This window comes from Penaeus vannamei, chromosome 28, assembly GCF_042767895.1.
Source record: "Penaeus vannamei isolate JL-2024 chromosome 28, ASM4276789v1, whole genome shotgun sequence".
NCBI lineage: Eukaryota > Metazoa > Arthropoda > Malacostraca > Decapoda > Penaeidae > Penaeus > Penaeus vannamei.
The window spans coordinates 4,732,852-4,753,451 of record NC_091576.1 but is presented as its reverse complement, the minus strand read 5'-3'; the positions used below and the strand labels follow the sequence as shown (position 1 = coordinate 4,753,451).

At 38.4% G+C, this 20,600-nt stretch overlaps 1 protein-coding gene across 2 annotated transcripts in view; it reads left to right on the top strand.

Moving 5' to 3' along the window:
* rho-5 (rhomboid-5) overlaps positions 1-19,648 on the top strand; it is a 29,125-nt gene extending 9,477 nt beyond the window's left edge. The window contains exons 2-15 of one of the 2 annotated variants that reach the window (XM_027363020.2): positions 1,685-1,975; positions 3,008-3,028; positions 4,827-5,010; positions 5,840-5,965; positions 8,600-8,821; positions 9,628-9,702; positions 10,182-10,415; positions 10,643-10,789; positions 10,961-11,035; positions 11,745-11,906; positions 16,057-16,145; positions 16,785-17,025; positions 18,328-18,428; positions 18,644-19,648. In XM_027363020.2, the coding sequence (XP_027218821.1) occupies positions 1,685-1,975; positions 3,008-3,028; positions 4,827-5,010; positions 5,840-5,965; positions 8,600-8,821; positions 9,628-9,702; positions 10,182-10,415; positions 10,643-10,789; positions 10,961-11,035; positions 11,745-11,906; positions 16,057-16,145; positions 16,785-17,025; positions 18,328-18,428; positions 18,644-19,232 (2,557 nt within the window). In that variant the 3' untranslated portion in view covers positions 19,233-19,648. The remainder of the gene's footprint in view (positions 1-1,684; positions 1,976-3,007; positions 3,029-4,826; positions 5,011-5,839; positions 5,966-8,599; positions 8,822-9,627; positions 9,703-10,181; positions 10,416-10,642; positions 10,790-10,960; positions 11,036-11,744; positions 11,907-16,056; positions 16,146-16,784; positions 17,026-18,327; positions 18,429-18,643) is intronic. The other variant, XM_027363028.2, reaches the window with a different exon arrangement.
* Positions 19,649-20,600: the final 952 nt, after the last annotated feature.

The window sequence follows — 20,600 nt, the reverse complement described above, 5'->3', positions numbered from 1 at the left end:
AGTTATTGTTGAATTTCGTTTCCACCATGGCCTTAAAACCCCTCTGTTGAACCTGATAAAAAATGTCTTATGCTGCAGGTCCAAATCTTTCCCAAACTTGTTAATGGAATAGTCAGAAGTAGTTAGGGGAAAAGTTTCTGTAATAAAGATACCTAGCAAATGCATTTGTCTCTGTTGACTGTAGACCAAGGATGTGGGGTGGGAACAAGGGCTTCCAGTCAGTTGCACTGGTTTCTATAGTCGTCCAGCTGTAAGGCAAACATATAGAGGATGAGAAAAAAAGGATATATAGAGGTTATAAGACTGTTGCATGCAGGACCTGAAGTAATAGTGGAAGACTACACGAAGGCCACACCTTCAAATCCAACTGCAAGAAGGTGTAAAATAGCTACTGCTTTTGTAAATTGGAGAAAGAGAATTGGGTATTGATAAGAAAGAAATTAAGTAAATTTATGAAATTAAGTAATTACAGTGAATGACTTACAGTGATGCCTGGGCATGACAGTTCAGTCAGTAACTGTAACAGAATGATATTAGTGCTCATTGTAGTAATCCTCAGTCATTGTGCAAAGGCATGCCAGGCAGGATTTTGTTTGAATTGATCTTTTATTGGCAACTTTAGTAAACTGTCACATCCACAGTTGCCATCTTTGGTTACTCGATTGTAGAAATTTTGTAACATTCTAACTGATAAACCAGTATGCCACGGAACAAAAATGTGAATCATACATTCACAAAACTGACTCTGGTACTCTGCACTCTTTTCTTTCCTTACGCACTTTCCTTCCTTCGTTTACAAATGTGGTACTTTGCACCCTTCTTCCTTGGTGCCGAAGCTTCTTATAGATCTTCAATATTCAATCCATATTCGACCATTGAAGTAGCGCATTACAGTCACTCTTCCACAGCAATCTTTACTTCAGACAACTATAAATCTATATTGGTGTTTCTGGAACTCTGCAGAACAGTTTCAATAATCATAGGACATATTTTTCTTTGATGAAGTATTTAATTCTTTCCTTTCTCTCTCACCTCGGATAACGTGATTTGCTATCCCAGTGTGTATGTGGTTGCATCTCCCAAAATATGATTTGAGTTTCGTGTTTAGAACCTTTTACCAGTTTGCTTGTTAAGGTTGCAAGTCTTCTGTTTTAAGATAGCAATCCTTTGTTCTCTGTCAGAATCAGTCTACGAGCATCATTAAAAGTGCTTAATATCATTTCATGCAAAACTGACAGATTCTGTCCGGTTTACAGTTGAAGGCTAAAGGAAATGTTGATCCTAGAAAACTTCCACTTCATTTGATTTCAGATGATATGCTATAACATTGCAATATTTGTATCAGGTAGAGCATCAGTCTCTCTCTCTCTCTCTCTCTCTCTCTCTCTCTCTCTCTCTCTCTCTCTCTCTCTCTCTCTCTCTCTCTCTCTCTCTCTCTCTCTCTCTCTCTCTCTCTCTCTTTCTCTCGCTCTCGCTCTCCACTCTCTCTCTCTCTTTCTCTCTTTCTCTCACTCTCTACTTCTTTCTCTCTCTCTCTCTCTCTCTCTCTCTCTCTCTCTCTCTCTCTCTCTCTCTCTCTCTCTCTCTCTCTCTCTCTCTCTCTCTCTCTCTCTCTCCCTCTCTCTCTCTATGTCTTGAAATGCTTTTTATATGCCCTATTTAATAATGTATTTATTTTTGGCAGGCGGATAGTCCCGTCTGGGAGGCCAGAGGGACAGCGCACTGTGAGTGCTCCATCGTCGACACTAGGCCCAGGCCTGGCTTCAGCTGGCGTTGGGCAGCAGCAGCAGCAGCACGGGCACCCTCAGGCCCCCCACCCACAGGCCCACCCTCAGGCCCATCAGCACCCACCCTCTCAAGCAACCCACACTCAAAGCGTACCTGCAGCCACCACCGCCACCTCCTCCTCAGCCCTTGGCACCAACAAGCAGCACACCCTCGCCAGAAGCATGTCACGCAAGGAACAAGTCAAAGCGTAAGTTATCGCTAATTTTTTCCTTATACTTACACTTTTTCTTCTTCATCATCTTCTTTCTTCTTTCTTCTTGCCTCTTCTTTGTCACTTTATGTTCAGGAATCTACTTTGCACTTTCCTATTCTTGAGCACCATAAAGTAAAGTACGTACTACACTGTGCCGGGACATTACTGAATATGCATATAGATGTTAATCTTTGTCAGCACCATTACATGCTGCAGTTGTTTGGCATTGCTGGTTATAATAACTTTATGAGGATAAATCCAGTATGTGTCCTTTCGGCATTGGCCAAGATCCTCAGAATAATAATGATTTGCACATGATTCATGGAGTTTCAGCACAGTGTCGTACCCCTCAAACTTCTGTACAGTAGTCTACTTTGCTTAGAAAATCTTTTTCATCTGTCATCTCAAACTATTTTTCTTAAATAGATCTAATGCATTATAGTGTTTTGTATGAATAGAGCATCTTGTTGAAATGAAGTTACCATTTTTTTCTTTTCCTTAGCTTCTACAAGTTGAAAATATTTTTGGTTTCGTTTGACATAGTAGATTGAAGGCCTGTTATACCTGTCTGGGATTATTACTATTAAAGCTACTCCTCCTGCAGTGACATTAGATTACTTGGCATCAAAGGTCACTTTCACAGCCATGGAAATGCAAGACTTGTCACTTGTAGAGTAGTAATAGTCTAACATGCATTTACAAGATACAAATTTTTCATTGTATGCACAAACTATCCACTGCATGTACATATTACACTGCTGTTTGTGTGCACTAAGCCATTACCTTATGCCCACCTTATGTGGTTGCATTACACTGCAGCAGCTTCCCAACAGTGCATATGTGCATATGCTTTATAAATTGTGTACATTGCATAGTGTCATAGACAGAGGAACAAACTATGGGGGGAAGAACTGCAGGTACACTGATAAGTCAGAAACAAAAATATTCCTTAGTAGTCAGGTGCACAGGAGCTGTCATTGCATGGAGATGCTCTATGCTTTGTTCTAATGACTTCATCTCCTTCAGGGCAGCAGAAGAGTCAAAAAAGTAAGTTTTGTGCGTATGGGAATCCAGGTTACCCCTTCCTCCCCTATATTCTTCTCTAGCTGGAAGTGTTTCATTGTTGTCCAGTGTCATCAGATAATTTTCCTGAAAATCATTCATCACCAGAAGTGCTTTATCCTAACTAACAAATGAAACTGCCTATTATATGTAGTTAATATATCCTCAAGGAAGCAGCTTTTTAGCAAATGTTTTAAAGAGACTGTCAATACTATAGTTGTTCCCCATCAGAATTATTAATGAGTATTTAGATATACAGCTTCCAAAGTTCACTTGTTATTCAATACCTGGACTACATTTAGATACTCTATGATAATCTATTGTCTGTTCTCTCATCAGGAAAATCTTTAACCATCTTTTGCTTTGTGAGGCTTGATTTTTTAAGGGGAAGGGCCAAATGGAATTGGTTTATAGATTCTTGCTTGCAGTTTTTGAAATGTTTGGCTGAACTTTTATTTCTGTTGCATCTGCCACCCCCCTCCTCTTTTCTAACATTTTCTTGCTTGAGAATTGATTTTTCCGCTTCCCGGTTTGAGATGTAAACAACTTGGTTGCGTTTTTAGTGAATGAGTAAATTACAGAACGAATATGAAATGGTAGATTAGCATGCCTAAGTGCAGAAATATTTTGTTAACTCTTGGTTGTAACTTTGTGCATTTTAATATCAAATGAAGATTTTTTTGTATGTTAGATTATGAATTTTGAAATTTGATAGATTTTCCACTGCTATTTCATATCAGTCCAAAACTACCTCTAAGAGTGTAGGATATTTTTTTCATATATAGTAGTAGTGTTTATAAATTACATCCAGTCCTTTCCCTGATACCCCCCCCATCTCTCTCTCTCTCTCTCTCTCTCTCTCTCTCTCTCTCTCTCTCTCTCTCTCTCTCTCTCTCTCTCTCTCTCTCTCTCTCTCTCTCTCTCTCTCTCTCTCTCTCTCCCCCTCCCTCTTCCACTCTCCCTCTTTCCGTCTCTCTCTCTCTCTTTCTGTTTTTCTCTCTTTCTGTCTGCTCTCTCTGTCTGTCTGTCTCTCTCTGTGTCCATGTCTGTCTCTCTCTGTCTCTCACTGTCTCTCTCTGTCTCTCACTGTCTCTCACTATCTCTCTCTCTCACTGTCTCTCTCTCTCACTGTCTTTCTCTGTCTCTCTCTCGCTCTCTGTCTCTCTGTCTCTCACTGTCTCTCACTGTCTCTCACTGTCTCTCTCTGTCTCTCACTCTCTCTCATTCTCTCTCTCATTCTCTTTCTCACTCTCTTTCTCACTCTCTCTCTCACTCTCTCTCTCTCTCTCTCTCTCTCTCTCTCTCTCTCTCTCTCTCTCTCTCTCTCTCTCTCTCTCTCTCTCTCTCTCTCTCTCTCTTTCTCTCCCTCTCCCTCTCCCTCTCTCTCCCTCTCCCTCTCCCTCTCCCTCTCCCTCTCCCTCTCCCTCTCCCTCTCCCTCTCCCTCTCCCTCTTTCTTCCTCTCTCTCTCCCTCTCCCTCTCCCTCTCTCTTCCTCTCCCTTTCTCTCTCTCTCTCTCTCTCTCTCTCTCTTTCTCTCTCTCTCTCTCTCTCTCTCTCTCTCTCTCTCTCTCTCTCTCTCTCTCTCTCTCCCTCCCTCCCTCTCCCTCTCCCTCTCCCTCTCTCTCCTCTTCCTCTCTCTCCTCTTTCTCTCTCTCCTCTTCCTCTCTCTCTCTCTTTCTCATATACCTCTCTCTCCCCTCTTTTCCTGAGACACACAAGCAAACCTTCTTAGCCTTTCTTCCACTGCCCTGCCTCAAACTCTAACCTAATGCCTCACCTGCAGATATGTGAAGAAGGAGACGCGAGAATTCTTTGGACTGGACGAGGCCTGTGAGGAGGGCCAGCGACTGCGATGGCAGGAAAAGCGCAAGCGCCTGGCTAGTCGCAAGTATGGCCAGCTCAAGGACCACAGCAACACTACCCACCACACACTGTCTTTCACCAGTGACTTCCACGCCTTACCAGAGGTGAGAGAGAAAGAGGAAATGGGAGTTAGGTGTGGGGGTTGGATAGGGGGGAGTGAGACGAAGGAAAGGGGAGAAGGAGGGAGATGAAGATGGAAGATGGGAGATACAAGGTTGAGGAAGATTGGAGATAGGAGGTTGAGGAAGATGGGAGATGTAAGAAAGAAGAGGTGAAGAAGGGAGGGAGAGGTAGAGAAGCATGAGAATGGAGGCAAAGGAGAGGTAAGAGGTAAAGACGGAATGAGAGGGGAAGGAAGGAAGGCATAAGCGGAGGCAGGAAGGGAAAGGAAGGAGAAAATGGGAGGAGGTGAAGATAGGTAGAGTAGAGTAATTATAATGCAAAAATTTGATTTACCAAAAAAGTATTTTCAGGATGCAAAGATCAGCCGATTCACAATTCAAAGGGTACTCAGAGTTACGCAGGCTGGTTTTGCATTGAAGCTATAATTAAATTTGATGTACATTCTTATAGTTGAAAAATTATACACTTTTACAATTTACAAGATGTATAAATCAAAGATTCCATTTTTGGAGGTAATACTAATACTAGTTTTACAGCTAGATAGTTTGGATTTACATGTATATATAGGTAGGCCATTACATATAAGATATGTCATCCTTCTGTGACTAAGAGTTATTAGGATCTTCCATGATAAGTTGGCTGTCTGGTCGTATCCACACAGGTGTGTTTGTGTGATACATATGGGTGTACAAATATATAGGGAGATTCGTGTGTGCATTCCTTCTGCTTTATGAATGGATGCCGACATAATGGTGAAGTGTGTCTCATAGTGCCTCCTTCTGATAACCATTTCTCTCTGGCTTATCTCAGCTTCAGGAGGGAGCAGCCAGTGGCTTATCAGACTCCGTAGATGGAGCGACCTGGCCCCAGCCTCCCCATCGCGGGAAGGACTCCGTCGCCAAGATGACCTGGGACGGCCTCTCCTTCGTTGCAGCTGTGAGTAACAGATGGCCAATGTATATAACCGAAGATGCTGGCCATGTTTAGTACCATTATCTTTAGATCATGCCTGTATGTACACTCATCTGTACTGAGTAGATGATGTACATAAATTTACCATCTTTATTAATTATTTTTTTAATGCAAAAGGTAGGTTTTTATAAAAAGTGTGTTTGTTTATGTATGGGTGTGTCATAAAAAAATTGGTGTGAAGGCCAAGATGATGGGAGAGACTGCACAAAGCTCTGGAGGAAGAGTAGACTTTGTGGGTGTTTAAGAAGGGACTATTACATTATTTTCATCAATAAATGAGGTTGGAATTTACCATCCATAAGGCATGGTTGGAAGAGTTCTGGCTCCAGGGAGGACACCATTTCCATGCTCAGGATTCTATTTCTACCTGTTGTTGAATATGAATGTTAAAAAAGACACAAATAACATAATAATTATTGATATTGATACTGCAGAGTTGTAGACTGCCTAGAGAGATAAATTAGTCTTATCCAGGGACACAATCTGTTATCATCTTGATACAGCATTACAAGTGACAAATATAGGCCTTAGAAAATGGGGGGGAGGGGGAATGCTTATTCAGAAAAAGACATAATAAAATTGCAAAGGGAAGGCAGTGAGTCGATGGCACACATGAGTGTTAGTGTAGGCTCAGCCTACAAACCATGCGCCCAAGTAAGTCTAATGCCCAGATTTTGATCTGCATGTGACCGTATGGCACCTAGATCCAACAGGTTAACTTAACAGAGAGGGGATAACAAATGGTCTTACAATGGCTCAGTCCCCTGAGAATGTTATGTCTTATTTTATACACACAGTCAACTGAACCCCTTGAATCTGGTTGCTTTATGGCAATCACTTAGACCAAAATATGTGCATTAGGTTTATGTGAGTGGCTGCTCTGGCAGGTGTGCAGTATGCAGGCCTGGCATACACAAACACGTGTGCGATGTCGTTATGTGACAATGTTATTTTCTCTGTTTATGTATAAACCTTTTTTTGGGGGGGGGGGCATTTTCTATTGTCCATTTTTGTCACTTGATTTGCTTTATCCAGATGGTAATAGACAGTTTTCCCTGCACAGATACCATATCATCCTGCAAGGTGATTCATAACTCAGTGAAAAAAGTGACATTTTGTTATTTATGTTTTTTTGTTTTTTTCTGTAATATTCACTTTCCTGTAATACAACCTGCGCTGCCAGTCACAACAGCCAGGAATAAGAGGCTGAGCATGGAAATGGCATCCTCCAAGGAGCCATCAGTCTTCCAGTCATTGCTCATGGAAACTACATTCCACACTTTTTTATCAATGAGAATAATGCAAAAGCCCTTTTCTAAGCACCAAATGTGTCTAATCATCCTCCAAAAGGTTTGTGCACCCATAGCAAGTCTTTTCTGCCACCTTGGCCTACAGCCGAAACGCACCTGACCCACAGTTAGGTTTTCCCATGACAGCACGTTCATGTCATAGCCCCTCGAGCTAAATTTTTTCATGAAGTAATGGTCACATCATCTGGATCGAAGGAGCTGATTATGAGGCTTTTAGGCTGGTACTTACAAAAGGTCCAAACTCTTTACGTTGTCCTAAGCATAGTAAATGATGGACATTCATCCAAATTCCGTAAGTCTTCATCATAAACCCTTATGCATGTACTGGCCAATACAGTTTTTAGTGAATTTTGTTGCACACAGATAGCTCCACAAGTGCTCAGCCGCCAAGGAGTCGATCAGTAGGCCCAAGTGATCATGCATGATAGCTTTGTTCCTTAAACTTGCAGGACATTTTTTTTATATAAATCTGTTAATATCAATACCGTTTTTATTGTTATTGCTATTATGACTTATTATTATATTGTTGGGATACTACTAATAATAAAGATTATGAAATCATAAAAAACGATCACTCCAAAAATTGAGGAAAAGGGTGAAAAAGCAAAATAGGTAAGCCTAATACTTGACTCCTTGGTGATGCAACACTATTGGTATAAACACATTTGACAGGCTAAAATTACAGAGGACATGGCATGTATGTCATTCCATCGGTGGTCAGTGGGTTAAGGACTTGTAACTGAAGCATAACAGTCGAGATGGTAGCTGATCATCAATTTTGTTTATGTAATCCATATTCCTTCTGTTCATTAATATTATACAATCAATGAATATATTATGTTGTTCTTGGTATAATCTAGAATACAGTGTATGGTTAATATTCCTACAGTAATGCTTGTTTTCTTACATAAAATGTTGTATTGAAATGATTTTACATATAGCCAATATATTTCTGTACAGTCATATACTCTTATTCATGTCATGTGGATTAGTTGTTTGTCAATGTAACTAATTATTATTCTATTTGCCTATAGATTATTTCTAGTTAGGATTCAGGGTAAGGTAAGACTTATCATGAAGTCATAATGGCATTATAAGTACCAGCCAGGCTTACCTCTGTAACTCTTTGATTAAATTGATTTACTTTTGACATCAGATCAGTTGATGAAAGTTGAGAATGTAGAAATGTCTTTTGTTTGTTTCATTTATCACTTTTCCTTCTTACCCATTATTAGTTAGATTTTTTTCCTTTTCCATCCGTTTCTCTTGCATACCTCTATTTCCACAGACACTAGCGAAACGAAGAGCGAAGAGTCAGATCTCGGGGACAGCGGGTGGAAGGTCCAAGAGTCGCAGTTATGCTCCATCATCCATGTCGGTTCCAGACGATGTGTTCGACGAGCCGGATGTATCCCCAACCACAACTGCAACCACTACCACCACCACAGCACCCACCTTGCGACCCACTCCCCCTGTGGATCACTATACGATGGAGTCACTATCAGATGAGGTAATTAATTATTTCTCTATCTATCTATCTGTTTATCCATCTGCCTCTCTCTCTCTCTCTCTCTCTCTCTCTCTCTCTCTCTCTCTCTCTCTCTCTCTCTCTCTCTCTCTCTCTCTCTTTCTCTCTCTCTCTCTCTCTCTCTCTCTCTCTCTCTCTCTCTCTCTCTCTCTCTCTCTCTCTCTCTCTCTCTCTCTCTCTCTCTCTCTCTCTCTCTCTCTCTCTCTCTCTCTCTCTCTCTCTCTCTCCTCTTCTCTCTCTCTCTCTCTCTCTCTCTCTCCCCCTCCCTCTCTCTCTCTCCTCTCTCCTCTCCCCTCTCCCCTCTCCCCTCCTCCCCTCCCCTCCTCCCTCTTCCTCTTCTGCTCTCCCCTCTCCCCTCTCTCCTCTACCCTCCCCCTCCCCCTCCCTCTTCCTCTTCTGCTCTTCCTCTCTCCCCTTCTCTTCCTTCTTTTTTTCCTCCTACCCTCTCTTCTTTTCTGACCTCCCTCTAAGACATCTTTCATCCCTCTAAATTTGCTTGGAAGACCAATCTGCTAATCACAAGCACATCAAGGCTCTTCTCCTGCTTCTTTGGAGGCACTCAACTCTTTGACTTCTCTTACTAATATTATACAATCGCTAATAGAAAAACAAACAAATAAAGCTAATTTGATGCATCTATGGCTGATTGCAGTTCTTAAGACTTTACCAAGTGTAAATATCTTCTGTGCAGAATTGTTTGGTCCTCATTGATTGAATGAAGACAACTGCTGTTATCGTTGTTAATACTTTGTGGTTATCAGTACTCTTTTCCCATCTACCCTCCATAGGTGTTTTTTGACAGCAAAGTAGCAGGGAGTGCAGAAGCAGTTACTGGAGCCACAAGCTATGACAGTAGTAAAGAAGTAAGTCTTTCATTATCTTCACAAGACTCTCAGCAACGTGGTCCCTTTCTCTCCCTTGAGGAATCACTCGTAGAACAATTGTATTTCAAAATTAATGGAAATGAAAGGTGCTGTCACAGACCTCAGTTGTTTTGGGGATGTGTATATATATAATGTAAGCCAAATTGATGAATCTTGCAATCCTAATTAAAATGATTTCAGTTTGATATTGAAACATGGAATGAAGCTTTTTAGATTTTTAATGGGAGAAAAATATCTATATATAGTTTGGAATATTTCATTTAGCTTATTATCACTAACAAACTTCCTTATTTTGCTTCATAATGAAAATATCTTAAAGACAAAACAAATGGCAGATGCATGTACGGTCTCTCTGCTGGTCTATAGCCTTATGTGATTTGATGTGATACTGATAAGACTGCTGTGTACAATCTTCTTCCAAGACTTCACACAGTACATTGTTTCTGCTTGTACTTCAGGTGGGAGGGGCAAGGTACCACCCGAGTGTTCAAGAGTGGCAGCGGCCTCCTGTTCAAGTCTCTGACTCAGTCGATGCTAGCGGACGATCGAGTGCTCATATTGGTCGCTCTCGCATATGGAATCGAATTTTAGACAGCTGTTTTGATAACTCAGACAGGAGAGAGTATGGAAGAGGCATTGCTGGCCAGATATTCAGGAGGACTTTCAAGGAAAGTGTCAGGAAAGAAAAAGATGTAAGTTGCATTATGTTCTCTTGTGTTCTTTCATTAGTTCCCCTAATTAGGCTCTTCGCAAATCTATTATTTATAACATGTCTTTTGCTGTTCAGTGAAACTTCATGATTACTGTCTTCAAGTTAAGGATGTTGTAATGTTTATCATTATATGGAAATCTTTTGTACTGATGCAAATTCTGTTTGGAAACCTCATGTACTTCATATATAATTATCATACATCACCAGATCAAAAAGCAGTTGGACGAGATGAGTGACTACCGGCCATACTTTACTTGGTGGGTCACAACAGTCCAGACTTTCATCCTCCTCCTCTCCATCACATGCTATGGCTTGGCACCACGTGGCTTCTCACGGCAGCAGCAGTCAGGGCAGGTGGGTGCTGGGTACCTGGCAGTCACTGGCCTGTAGTTCTTGTACAACAGCTCATGTGTTTGATTATTTTTAAGGATTTTTAAAGAAATAATGACTGTTTCCTTCACTTTAGGATGATATGATTAATGCCTTTTCAGAGTGATTTTAATTTCTATCATATACTTTATGCAGGTCCTGATGGCGAGTTTATCAATCCAGACAGTTGGTTATTGGGAGCAGTCTAATTTCTGGATTGGCCCAAGACCGGTAAGACTTTAATCCATCATAACTTATTTATTGAATGACTGCATGAGTGCAGTTTACAACTAATACTTGGTAAAACTGATAGTGACAGTTGCTTAATAATTACTTCTTGTTCAGTAAAGTCTATTAGGTGGGTAATTCTTTTTATCATACTCTTTATTGGTAATATTAAAAAGAGCAGATGTAATATTCATTTCTTATTATTGATATTATTTGTTATTATTCCAGTCCCTTATTCTCTGCTAAGGCGATGTTCTAGTTTGAAATAAGTAATTCCAATCCATCTTGATGAAAACCCTAGTTGGCAACTTTCGAGCTAACCCCCCTACCTCTGTGCCTTCATTCATTGTAATTTTTTTCCTTACATTCTTTTCTCATAGTTTTGTTTTTGTTTACTTTTTGACTGTTGTCATTACTGAATAAATTTAAAAGAAAATGCACCGAAAAAACACTTACCAGAGAATATCGCTCAGGCTGACTGGGTTAGATAAAGGGTTGGAGCTAATGATGTCATCACTTTCTGCCAATGTGAGTGCACTGTGAGATATCAGATATAGCTATATATATATATATATATATATATATATATATATATATATATATATATATATATATATATATATATATATATATATATATATATATATATATGTACATATAAATGTATGTAATGTATATGAAGAAATATATAAATGAATTTCTCTATCCCCAGGCGGACTTGATACACTTGGGAGCGAAGTTCGCCCCTTGCATGAGAAAGGATGAAAAGATATTCAGACACATAGAAGAACAGCGGCGGGCAGAGAGAGAAACGGGGTGTTGCATACGGAATGACCAATCAGGATGCGTACAGTCATCGCGGAGAGAATGTTCGGTGAGTGTCTTTGAAGGAAGGGAATTTTGGTCAGGGAGGTTGGGGTAAGAGCTGCATGTTTGTCTAATTTGCGGTTTTCAGTGCTGTCTTGCTAGCTAGGTGCTCCATTTGGTAAATGTGATGAATTGCAGATCACAATTAATACTTCACAGACGATCACATAAGAGATGGAGCTTTTGAAGAGCTCATTTTGATGGGTCTTGCTCCGCCATGTTTTAGCCAATTTTGTGTAGTTCATGGCGTATATAACAAAGATACCGTTCCTTTACCCATTTGTTATTTTAGATTAATCTGATAAATTTTATCGATGCAGAGAGTTACTTGAATCCAGGAAGGTCCAGTGTAATATTGATATAAATACACTCTCTCCTTAAATTACCCCCTTCCCCCACCTTCTCTCTCTCTCTCTCTCTCTCTCTCTCTCTCTCTCTCTCTCTCTCTCTCTCTCTCTCTCTCTCTCTCTCTCTCTCTCTCTCTCTCTCTCTCTCTCTCTCTCTCTCTCTCTCTCTCTCTCTCTCTCACTCTCTTTCTCTCACTCTCTCTCTTTCCCTTTTTCCCTTTTTTCCTCTCTCTTTTTCTCTTTCTTCCCCTTTTCTCATCCCCTCTTTTTCTCCCTTTCCCTTTTCCTCTACCCTTTTCCACTCACTCAAGACACATGCAACACGTTTACATCTTGATTCAGACATTGGATTTTATGTCGCAGTTTCTTACTTCTTATGGTAAGTGTTTGGTCCTGCCTGAAGAGCAGCAATGTAATTTACAACACTAAGCACTACTGTGTAATAAAACGGAAAGGGACCTTGCTTAGTGATTAGAATATGTTCAAACATAATGCATTGTATCTCTAATGTGTATTATATATATATATATATATATATATATATATATATATATATATATATATATATATATATATATATACACACACACGTACATAAATACATATACATTTACATATGTATACATATGTGTGTATATATATATATATATATATATATATATATATATATATATATATATATATATATATATATATATATATATATATATATATGTATATATGTATATATGTATATGTATGTATATATATATGTATATATATATGTATATATGTGTTTATATATATGTATATATGTGTTTATATATATGTATATATGTGTTTATATATATGTATATATATGTTTATATATATGTATATGTTTATATTTATATATATTTATGTTTATATTTATGTATATATAAGTACATATATGTATATATATATACATATATATATATATTATTTATTCATTATATATATATATATATATATATATGTATATATATATAATATATATATATATGTATATATATGTATATATATGTATATATATAATATATATATATATATGTATATATATGTATATATATATATATATACATATACATATATATACATATATGTATATATATAGATATATGTATATATATATATATATATGTATATAGAATGTGTGTGTGTGTGTGTGTGTGTGTGTGTGTGTGTGTGTGTGTGTGTGTGTGTGTGTGTGTGTGTGTGTGTGTGTGTCCATCTGTCTGTGTGTATATTTATATATTTATATATGTATTTGTATATGTGTATATATGTATATGTATATATTTATATATGTATTTATATTTATATATATATTATATATATATATATATATTGTGTGTGTGTGTGAGTGTGAGTGTATATGTATATGTGTATATGTATATATGTAAATGTACATGTATATATGTATGTATACATTTATATAGGTATGTATATACATATGTATATATATATTCATATGCATACACATTTATATATATATATATATATATATATATATATATATATATATATATATATATATATATATATATATATATATATATATATATATATATATATATATATATATATATATATATATATATATATATATATATATATATATATATATATATATTATATATTATATATATATAGAAGATATTAGATAGAAATATTTCCCTCCACTCCATTCCGCATCATTGTAGTGATTTGCTGTTTGTTTAGGTTTAGGTTTTTATGAAGTGGTCCTTGAACTAACTCTTCTTCTCTTAAAGCCTCTTGGTCAAGGAGATACGGAATCGGTAAGACCCCTCTCTGATATATAATAGATGTTGTAGAAGTGCATGTGTGTTGCTTATACTGAGAATAACAATCTCTTGACCTGCGGTAGAGCACAATTTGCCCCGACGTGGGAGCCAGATTTCAATGTTGTTCAGACTCACCTCAGACACTAGAGTGCATGATAGTTCCTGGCTCTTCATACGATCAGCCTAAATGCTTCTACACATGTGGCACCAAGTGTAATTTTTATTTTTATTTTTAATCTTTTATGCATCAGGTATTAATGACAAGAAAACCATGAAGTATGAGGTATAAGGTACAGTCACTGTCCTAATAAAAGAGCTTGAATATGATATTGGGTAGTTTTTAAGGCCACTGCTGTTGTTATGCATAAGACAGACGGGTAAGAACCAGTTGGTCTTTGTTGGGTTTAAAAGATATGTATTGGAATTGGGTATGGTATCCCTTCAGAGTATTTTCTCACCCGGAGAAGTGTCTCACGAACCTCTTCAGTGCATAGGCAGCTCTTTGTCGGGTAGAATTTCACAGGAATAGCCTGCAAGAAGGGTTTGACTCAATATAGATCAAGGGTGTCAGTTAGACGTTAATCTTGAGTTTGATATGAATACGGCACATCCACTGAAGGCAGTTTAGTTTTAGAATAACTAGATAATTGTAGTGCCTAATTGATACTAAGGCATCCATTCATGCCACTGTAATTACAAGAAGGTTACCAGCTCTTCAGGAAATTCATATGTGTTTCCTGTAAGCCATCTTTCTAGTGGGTTGTACTTTCCAGTTCTTTGTAAGAAAGAATAGGCTTTTATTAGGGAAAAACAACAAGACCATAAGCAGAACTAGGGAGATGTAATATCAGAAACAGTTTTAAAAGTAAATTGATTCAAAATGTTGTAGGTAGCATTATTAGAGAGAATATTAATTACCAGTTTGTTATGTATGAAAAAGTGATTTTTGTTAGATATGTTATTTTGATTATTACCTTTTTTCAAAAGATTATTTTGTATTGCTTGATATTATAGTCTGTAACTGTGTAGCCATGTTTTACCTCTGCTTTTGTTATGCATAGTTTTTACAATGAAGCAGGTGATACTCAAGATTTATGGATAAATCTTTGACTCGGAAACGATAGTGCCATGCAATTATGTTGGTTGTACTGCATTGCTATTGGATTTAAAGGCTGAGCATGACTTCTGTTATAACTTTATTTTATTACATTATGATGTCAATGAACATGACTTAGCAGAGACATCATTTGCATCCAGTGATTTGTGCAGCACATTGTATGCCACTGGTACTCAGTTTGGAAGGCATGTACCTTCCAGAAATGGCATAATGTTGAGAGTACTAGAAAAGGATAGTAGTCATTTTGCCCCTCATAGTATCTTAATCCTCGACTACAGTTAATGTTAATGGTAAAGCATGAGATGACGATCCCCATAGAGTAAGAATGGCAACATATCTTGGATATCTTTGTGCACACTTCTGGTGTGTCATGTATGTATGGTAATGAGACTGTCAGAATCTGGATTAAAAGTGCATGAAGTCTTCATGACATGTTAATGGTAATAACAGTCTTTGCAATGTGTAGCTACAATATGTAAAATGAGATTTAGTGTCAAATTTTTATTTTTATTATTTCTTTATTATTATTATCATTATTATTATTATTATTATTATTGTTGTTGTTGTTGTTGTTGTTGTTACAACATATTAATAAATCCTACATGGTAAAATTTTTACAGGTAATGCATGTTGCACAGAACCTACTGTGCCTCCCCATCCTTGTTCGCAGTAACTTCATATTCTTGAGACAGATGATAGGGTAGATGTCTCTCGTGGATTGTAAAAGATTAGAACTGATCATTCCTCTTCCCACCCTACCACTTTGGCTTTCAGTTTAGAGTGAATCAATTTGTGAAAAACGCAATGTATATATATATATCAGTACATCAGTTGTGTGACATTTCATTCACGATCTTCAATTTCCTCTTACCCGCCACTTATTCGCAGAATCGCTTGTCTGTGTGGAAGAAGTGGAGTGAGTTAGCCAAGGGGCCGGATGGTCGCCTCTCAGGCTCTGTTTGTGGCCAGGATCCCAAGTAAGTTTGATACACTTCTCCTTCATAGCTTTGAAGTTGGTCAGATGTAATAATTGTATACTCAGTGTCTGCACACAATTTAGAAACATTTTCACATAAACTACATGATTCAACTTTCCTTAAGGTGCCAAATGTGTACTACATGAAGGTAGAGGAGCTTATATTTAGATCCGTAAGTCTAAAAATATGAGAAAGCTTTCCTTTTCACTTTTGATTTATGACAAGATTTGTACTTTTTGTCTATGACATCTCACTTCGTTTTTATTCACATGAAACTATGCCCTTTTTTCAGTCCATTTATTGTTAATATGCTGGATGTTCTGCATATCTCATATGACACAATATTTAGTCCCATAATGGCTGTGATAAGGAGCATCACAAAAAGACAAGGGTGACTCTTGGTAATGTAACTCGTTCCCTGACCTCACTTCTGTGATTATTGCCGTGCGCAGTGATATCATTAATCAGGCTTTGAACAGTAATGTGTATTCATGACTTAATGATTAATCCTTCCCTTTCCTCGCTGTAAGAGTGAAGGCTCCCTGTGAGTGTCTGGCTGCATGACTGGGTATTTGCTAATATTCCTTCCAGGCTGCCACTGCTAAATGCAAAAGTTACGCAAGAGTCTCTTGTTCACAGCTACTGCAAGGAGCCAGCGTCAGTTCCCCCGCACGAATGGCCGGATGACATAACGCGCTGGCCCATCTGCCGGAAAAGAATTGCAGGCGTCAAGAAGATCCATCCGGCGGAACACATGGCATGTGAGGTCATTGGCCACCCTTGCTGCATTGGCATCCATGGGGAGTGCCGCATGACCACACGCGAGTACTGTAATTTTGTGCGCGGCTACTTCCATGAAGAGGCTACGCTTTGCTCTCAGGTAGATATCAAAAGAATGCCGATATAGGAATAAGGTCTTAGTGTAGGGTAAAATACCTTTTTTTTAAGAGTAAAGAATAGGGAAAAGTTGCTGCTAAGTCAGCTCGTGGGATTTGAGTCGGTAATAAAGTGTGTAATTGACATATGATTCATGAAGTTTGAGGAAAATTGATTAAGCTTTAGTAAAGTCTAGTATAAATTTTGAACTGGGATATCTGTAAGGTAATTTGATTGATTGATTGTGTGTGTGTGTGTGTGTGTGTGTGTGTGTGTGTGTGTGTGTGTGTGTGTGTGTGTGTGTGTGTGTGTGTGTGTGTGTGTGTGTGTGTGTGTGTGTGAGTACACCTATGTCTGGTAGGTGAAACTGATTCATAGAATATTTTGATTACTGAATGTATTCTAATAAGGCTTGATATTATCACATAATAGGAAAAAAATGTGGTTGTATAAAAAAAAGAGAGATATGTAATGCTGTTACTGCACCCCTGCCCTCATCCTGAGACCTCTCCTTCTCTTTGTCCTCATCCCATTACTTCCCCTCCTCCTCCTCCACCTCTTCCTCTTTCTCCTCTTCTTCCTCTTCCTCTTCTTCTTCTTCTTCTTCTTCTTCTTCTTCTTCTTCTTCTTCTTCTTCTTCTTCTTCTTCTTCTTCTTCATTTTCTTCTTCTTCTTCTTCCTCTTCTTCTTCTCTTCCTCTTCCTCTTCCTCTTCTTCTTCTTCTTCTTCTTCTTCCTCTTCCTCTTCCTCTTCCTCTTCTTCTTCTTCTTCTTCTTCTTCTTCTTCTTCTTCTTCTTCTTCTTCTTCTTCTTCTTCTTCTTCTTCTTCTTCTTCTTCTTCTTCTTCTTCTTCTTCTCCTCCTCCTCCATCCTCCTCCTCCTCCTCCTACTCCTACTCCTACTCCTACTCCTACTCCTCCTCCTACTCCTTCCATGGTTGGAACATAAAGAGGATTATCACTTTACCCCTGATGCCCGTGCAGAAGCTAAACACGAAGAATGGGCAGTTAGCATAAACTCTCTTCATTCTGTATGGTGCTCTGAAATATTCACCAAGTTGCAATGAGCCTCTGAAAGCTATAGTTTTCTTTTATAAGATTTCTCATGCAGCTGTTGCAGATTCTGCTACATTATCTTTCTTCAAGAATAAGTGTAGTTCTAAACTTTTATCCCTGTAAAAGGAACATTTTATAGAATACAAAGTTTAAAACATTCCAGCATTCAGTAGCATAACCTGAGTGTCTGAGTTAACCAAAGGCCTTGCAAATGGTCATGGAAATTAACTGAGTTTTTTTTCTGGTTGTCAGGTCTCCTGCTTGAACAACGTGTGCGGTATGATACCGTTCCACAACCCAGATGTTCCAGACCAGTTTTATAGATTGTGGACATCTTTATTTATTCATGCAGGGTAAGGCCTCCTCAGGTATCATGGGTGAAAAACATGGATGTAAGACCAAATCCTTTTTTCTGTACAAGTATAGTGTAGATTTTTTTTGTAATTTAGCATATGCATACCTTTAAGTTTTTAAGCAAGATTAATTTTTTCTCTTGAGAGCTACACTAAGTGGAAGCAGCTCTTAGACCTGTGAGATGATAGATCATTAATGACTATTATTTTTACAGAGTTCTCCACCTGCTTATCACAGTAGTGTTACAATACTACCTGATGAGAGACATGGAGAAGCTGGCAGGACCGGTGCGCATTGGGGTCATCTACGTGGTGTCAGGCATCGCGGGCAACCTAGCGTCAGCCATCTTTGTCCCCTACCGGGCAGAAGTGGGTCCTTCAGGCTCCCAGTTTGGGCTGCTGGCATGTGTGTTTGTGGAATTCATCAACTCATGGCAGATGATGAGAAATCCTTGGAGGGTTTTAGGCAAACTGGTGGTCATGACATTGACGCTCTTCTTGGTGGGGCTCTTACCGTGGGTAGATAATTATGCTCACATATTTGGCTTCATCTTCGGGTTCCTGCTCTCTTACGCACTGCTGCCGTTTGTGTCATTCGGTCCGTACGACAAGCGGCGGAAGGTGCTGCTCATCTGGGTGTGTCTGGTGGCCGTGGTGGTGATGCTCACAGCACTAATAATACTCTTCTATGTCACGCCCATATACGAGTGCAAGGTATGCGAGTACCTTAATTGCATCCCTCTAACACGGGACTTCTGTGCAGAGCAGAACATCCATTTCGACCAAAAGATGGATATGATATGAGAGGCTGATGCTCCTGTCACAGGATGTTCCTGTCGACAGAATCAGCTGTCAGTCAACGGTCACCGACGTGCCAACATTTCTAGTAATATAACCAGTGTAATTATTACCGTATGTTATACAAGTGATCACTGCTGTTATGGTCATTTTCTAGTTTCATACTCGGGGAAATATGGGATTTACCAGCGCCTATTTTGGCCCATGTGTTTTAAGGGCCAAATTAGAATTGGTCAGATATACAAATTAGCATTGACTAGCAATGGACAAGATTTTTATACATATTTTCCCTTGTGAATGTAACAAACCCGTAATTTGTCTTTTAATGCATATATGCCTTATCTGGTAAGGTTGATTCCACATGAGTGTATTCAGTATCACCTGTTAATAACTTGTTAAAGAAAAATAAACATGAATTAGCATTAGAAGAATTTTTGTTGCCATCTTGTGAGGAACATTACCATGTTGTTAGATTTCATATATTACTCAATGAAGATGTTCAGGTAACAAAATAACCTTTGTTTCCCATTTCATATTTCTCAAAGCAGTGTGGAGCCTTTTTATGCATTTTGCAGGAAGCTAACTTGTGAAGATGAACATTCAAATGCAGTTACAAGGACATGTAAACTTGTCTTGTCCAAAGCTGTAGTTCATGTTGGTTTGTGCACGGCCTGTCTTAATATAATAGTAATAATAATTATCATTATGATTATTATTATTATGATTATTATTATTATAATTATTATTATTATTATTATTATTATTGTTATGATTATGATTATTATTATTACTGTCATCATCATCATCATTATTATTATTAGCTGTAGTTCATGTTGGTTTGTGCACGGCCCGTCATGGTGTTGCAGTTGGCCCTGCCAGCCAGCCCTGCCCGTCGCATCGGGAACGCAGCACAGTGAGGAGGGACAGGCAGATGACCTGCGACCCCTGGGACACAATTCTGAAATACCCCCTGAGGCGTACTTAATGTGACAGCAGCTGCGAGCCCAGTTGTGCAGGCTCCTGGGGAAGGGGGAGGGGAAAGGGCAAGGGGACAAGGGGAATGAGGGAACAGGAGGAAACCCCGCAGATTACAGTCAAAAACAAAGGAAATCGCTCAAGCTCCGTGGTGACAGATCTCATGTGGTCTTGCATAATTGTGGCCCAAGTGAAGAAATGGAGAGTGAAAGATGCTTCAAAGGTCCTCCAAAAGTCTTCATCTCATTTCTTATAGTTCTTATTTATTAGCATGATCATTATAATTGTTGCTGTTATTATTATTATTATTGCTATTATTATTATTATTATTACTATTATTATTATTATTATTATTATTATTATCATTACTATTATTATTATTATTATTATTATTATTAT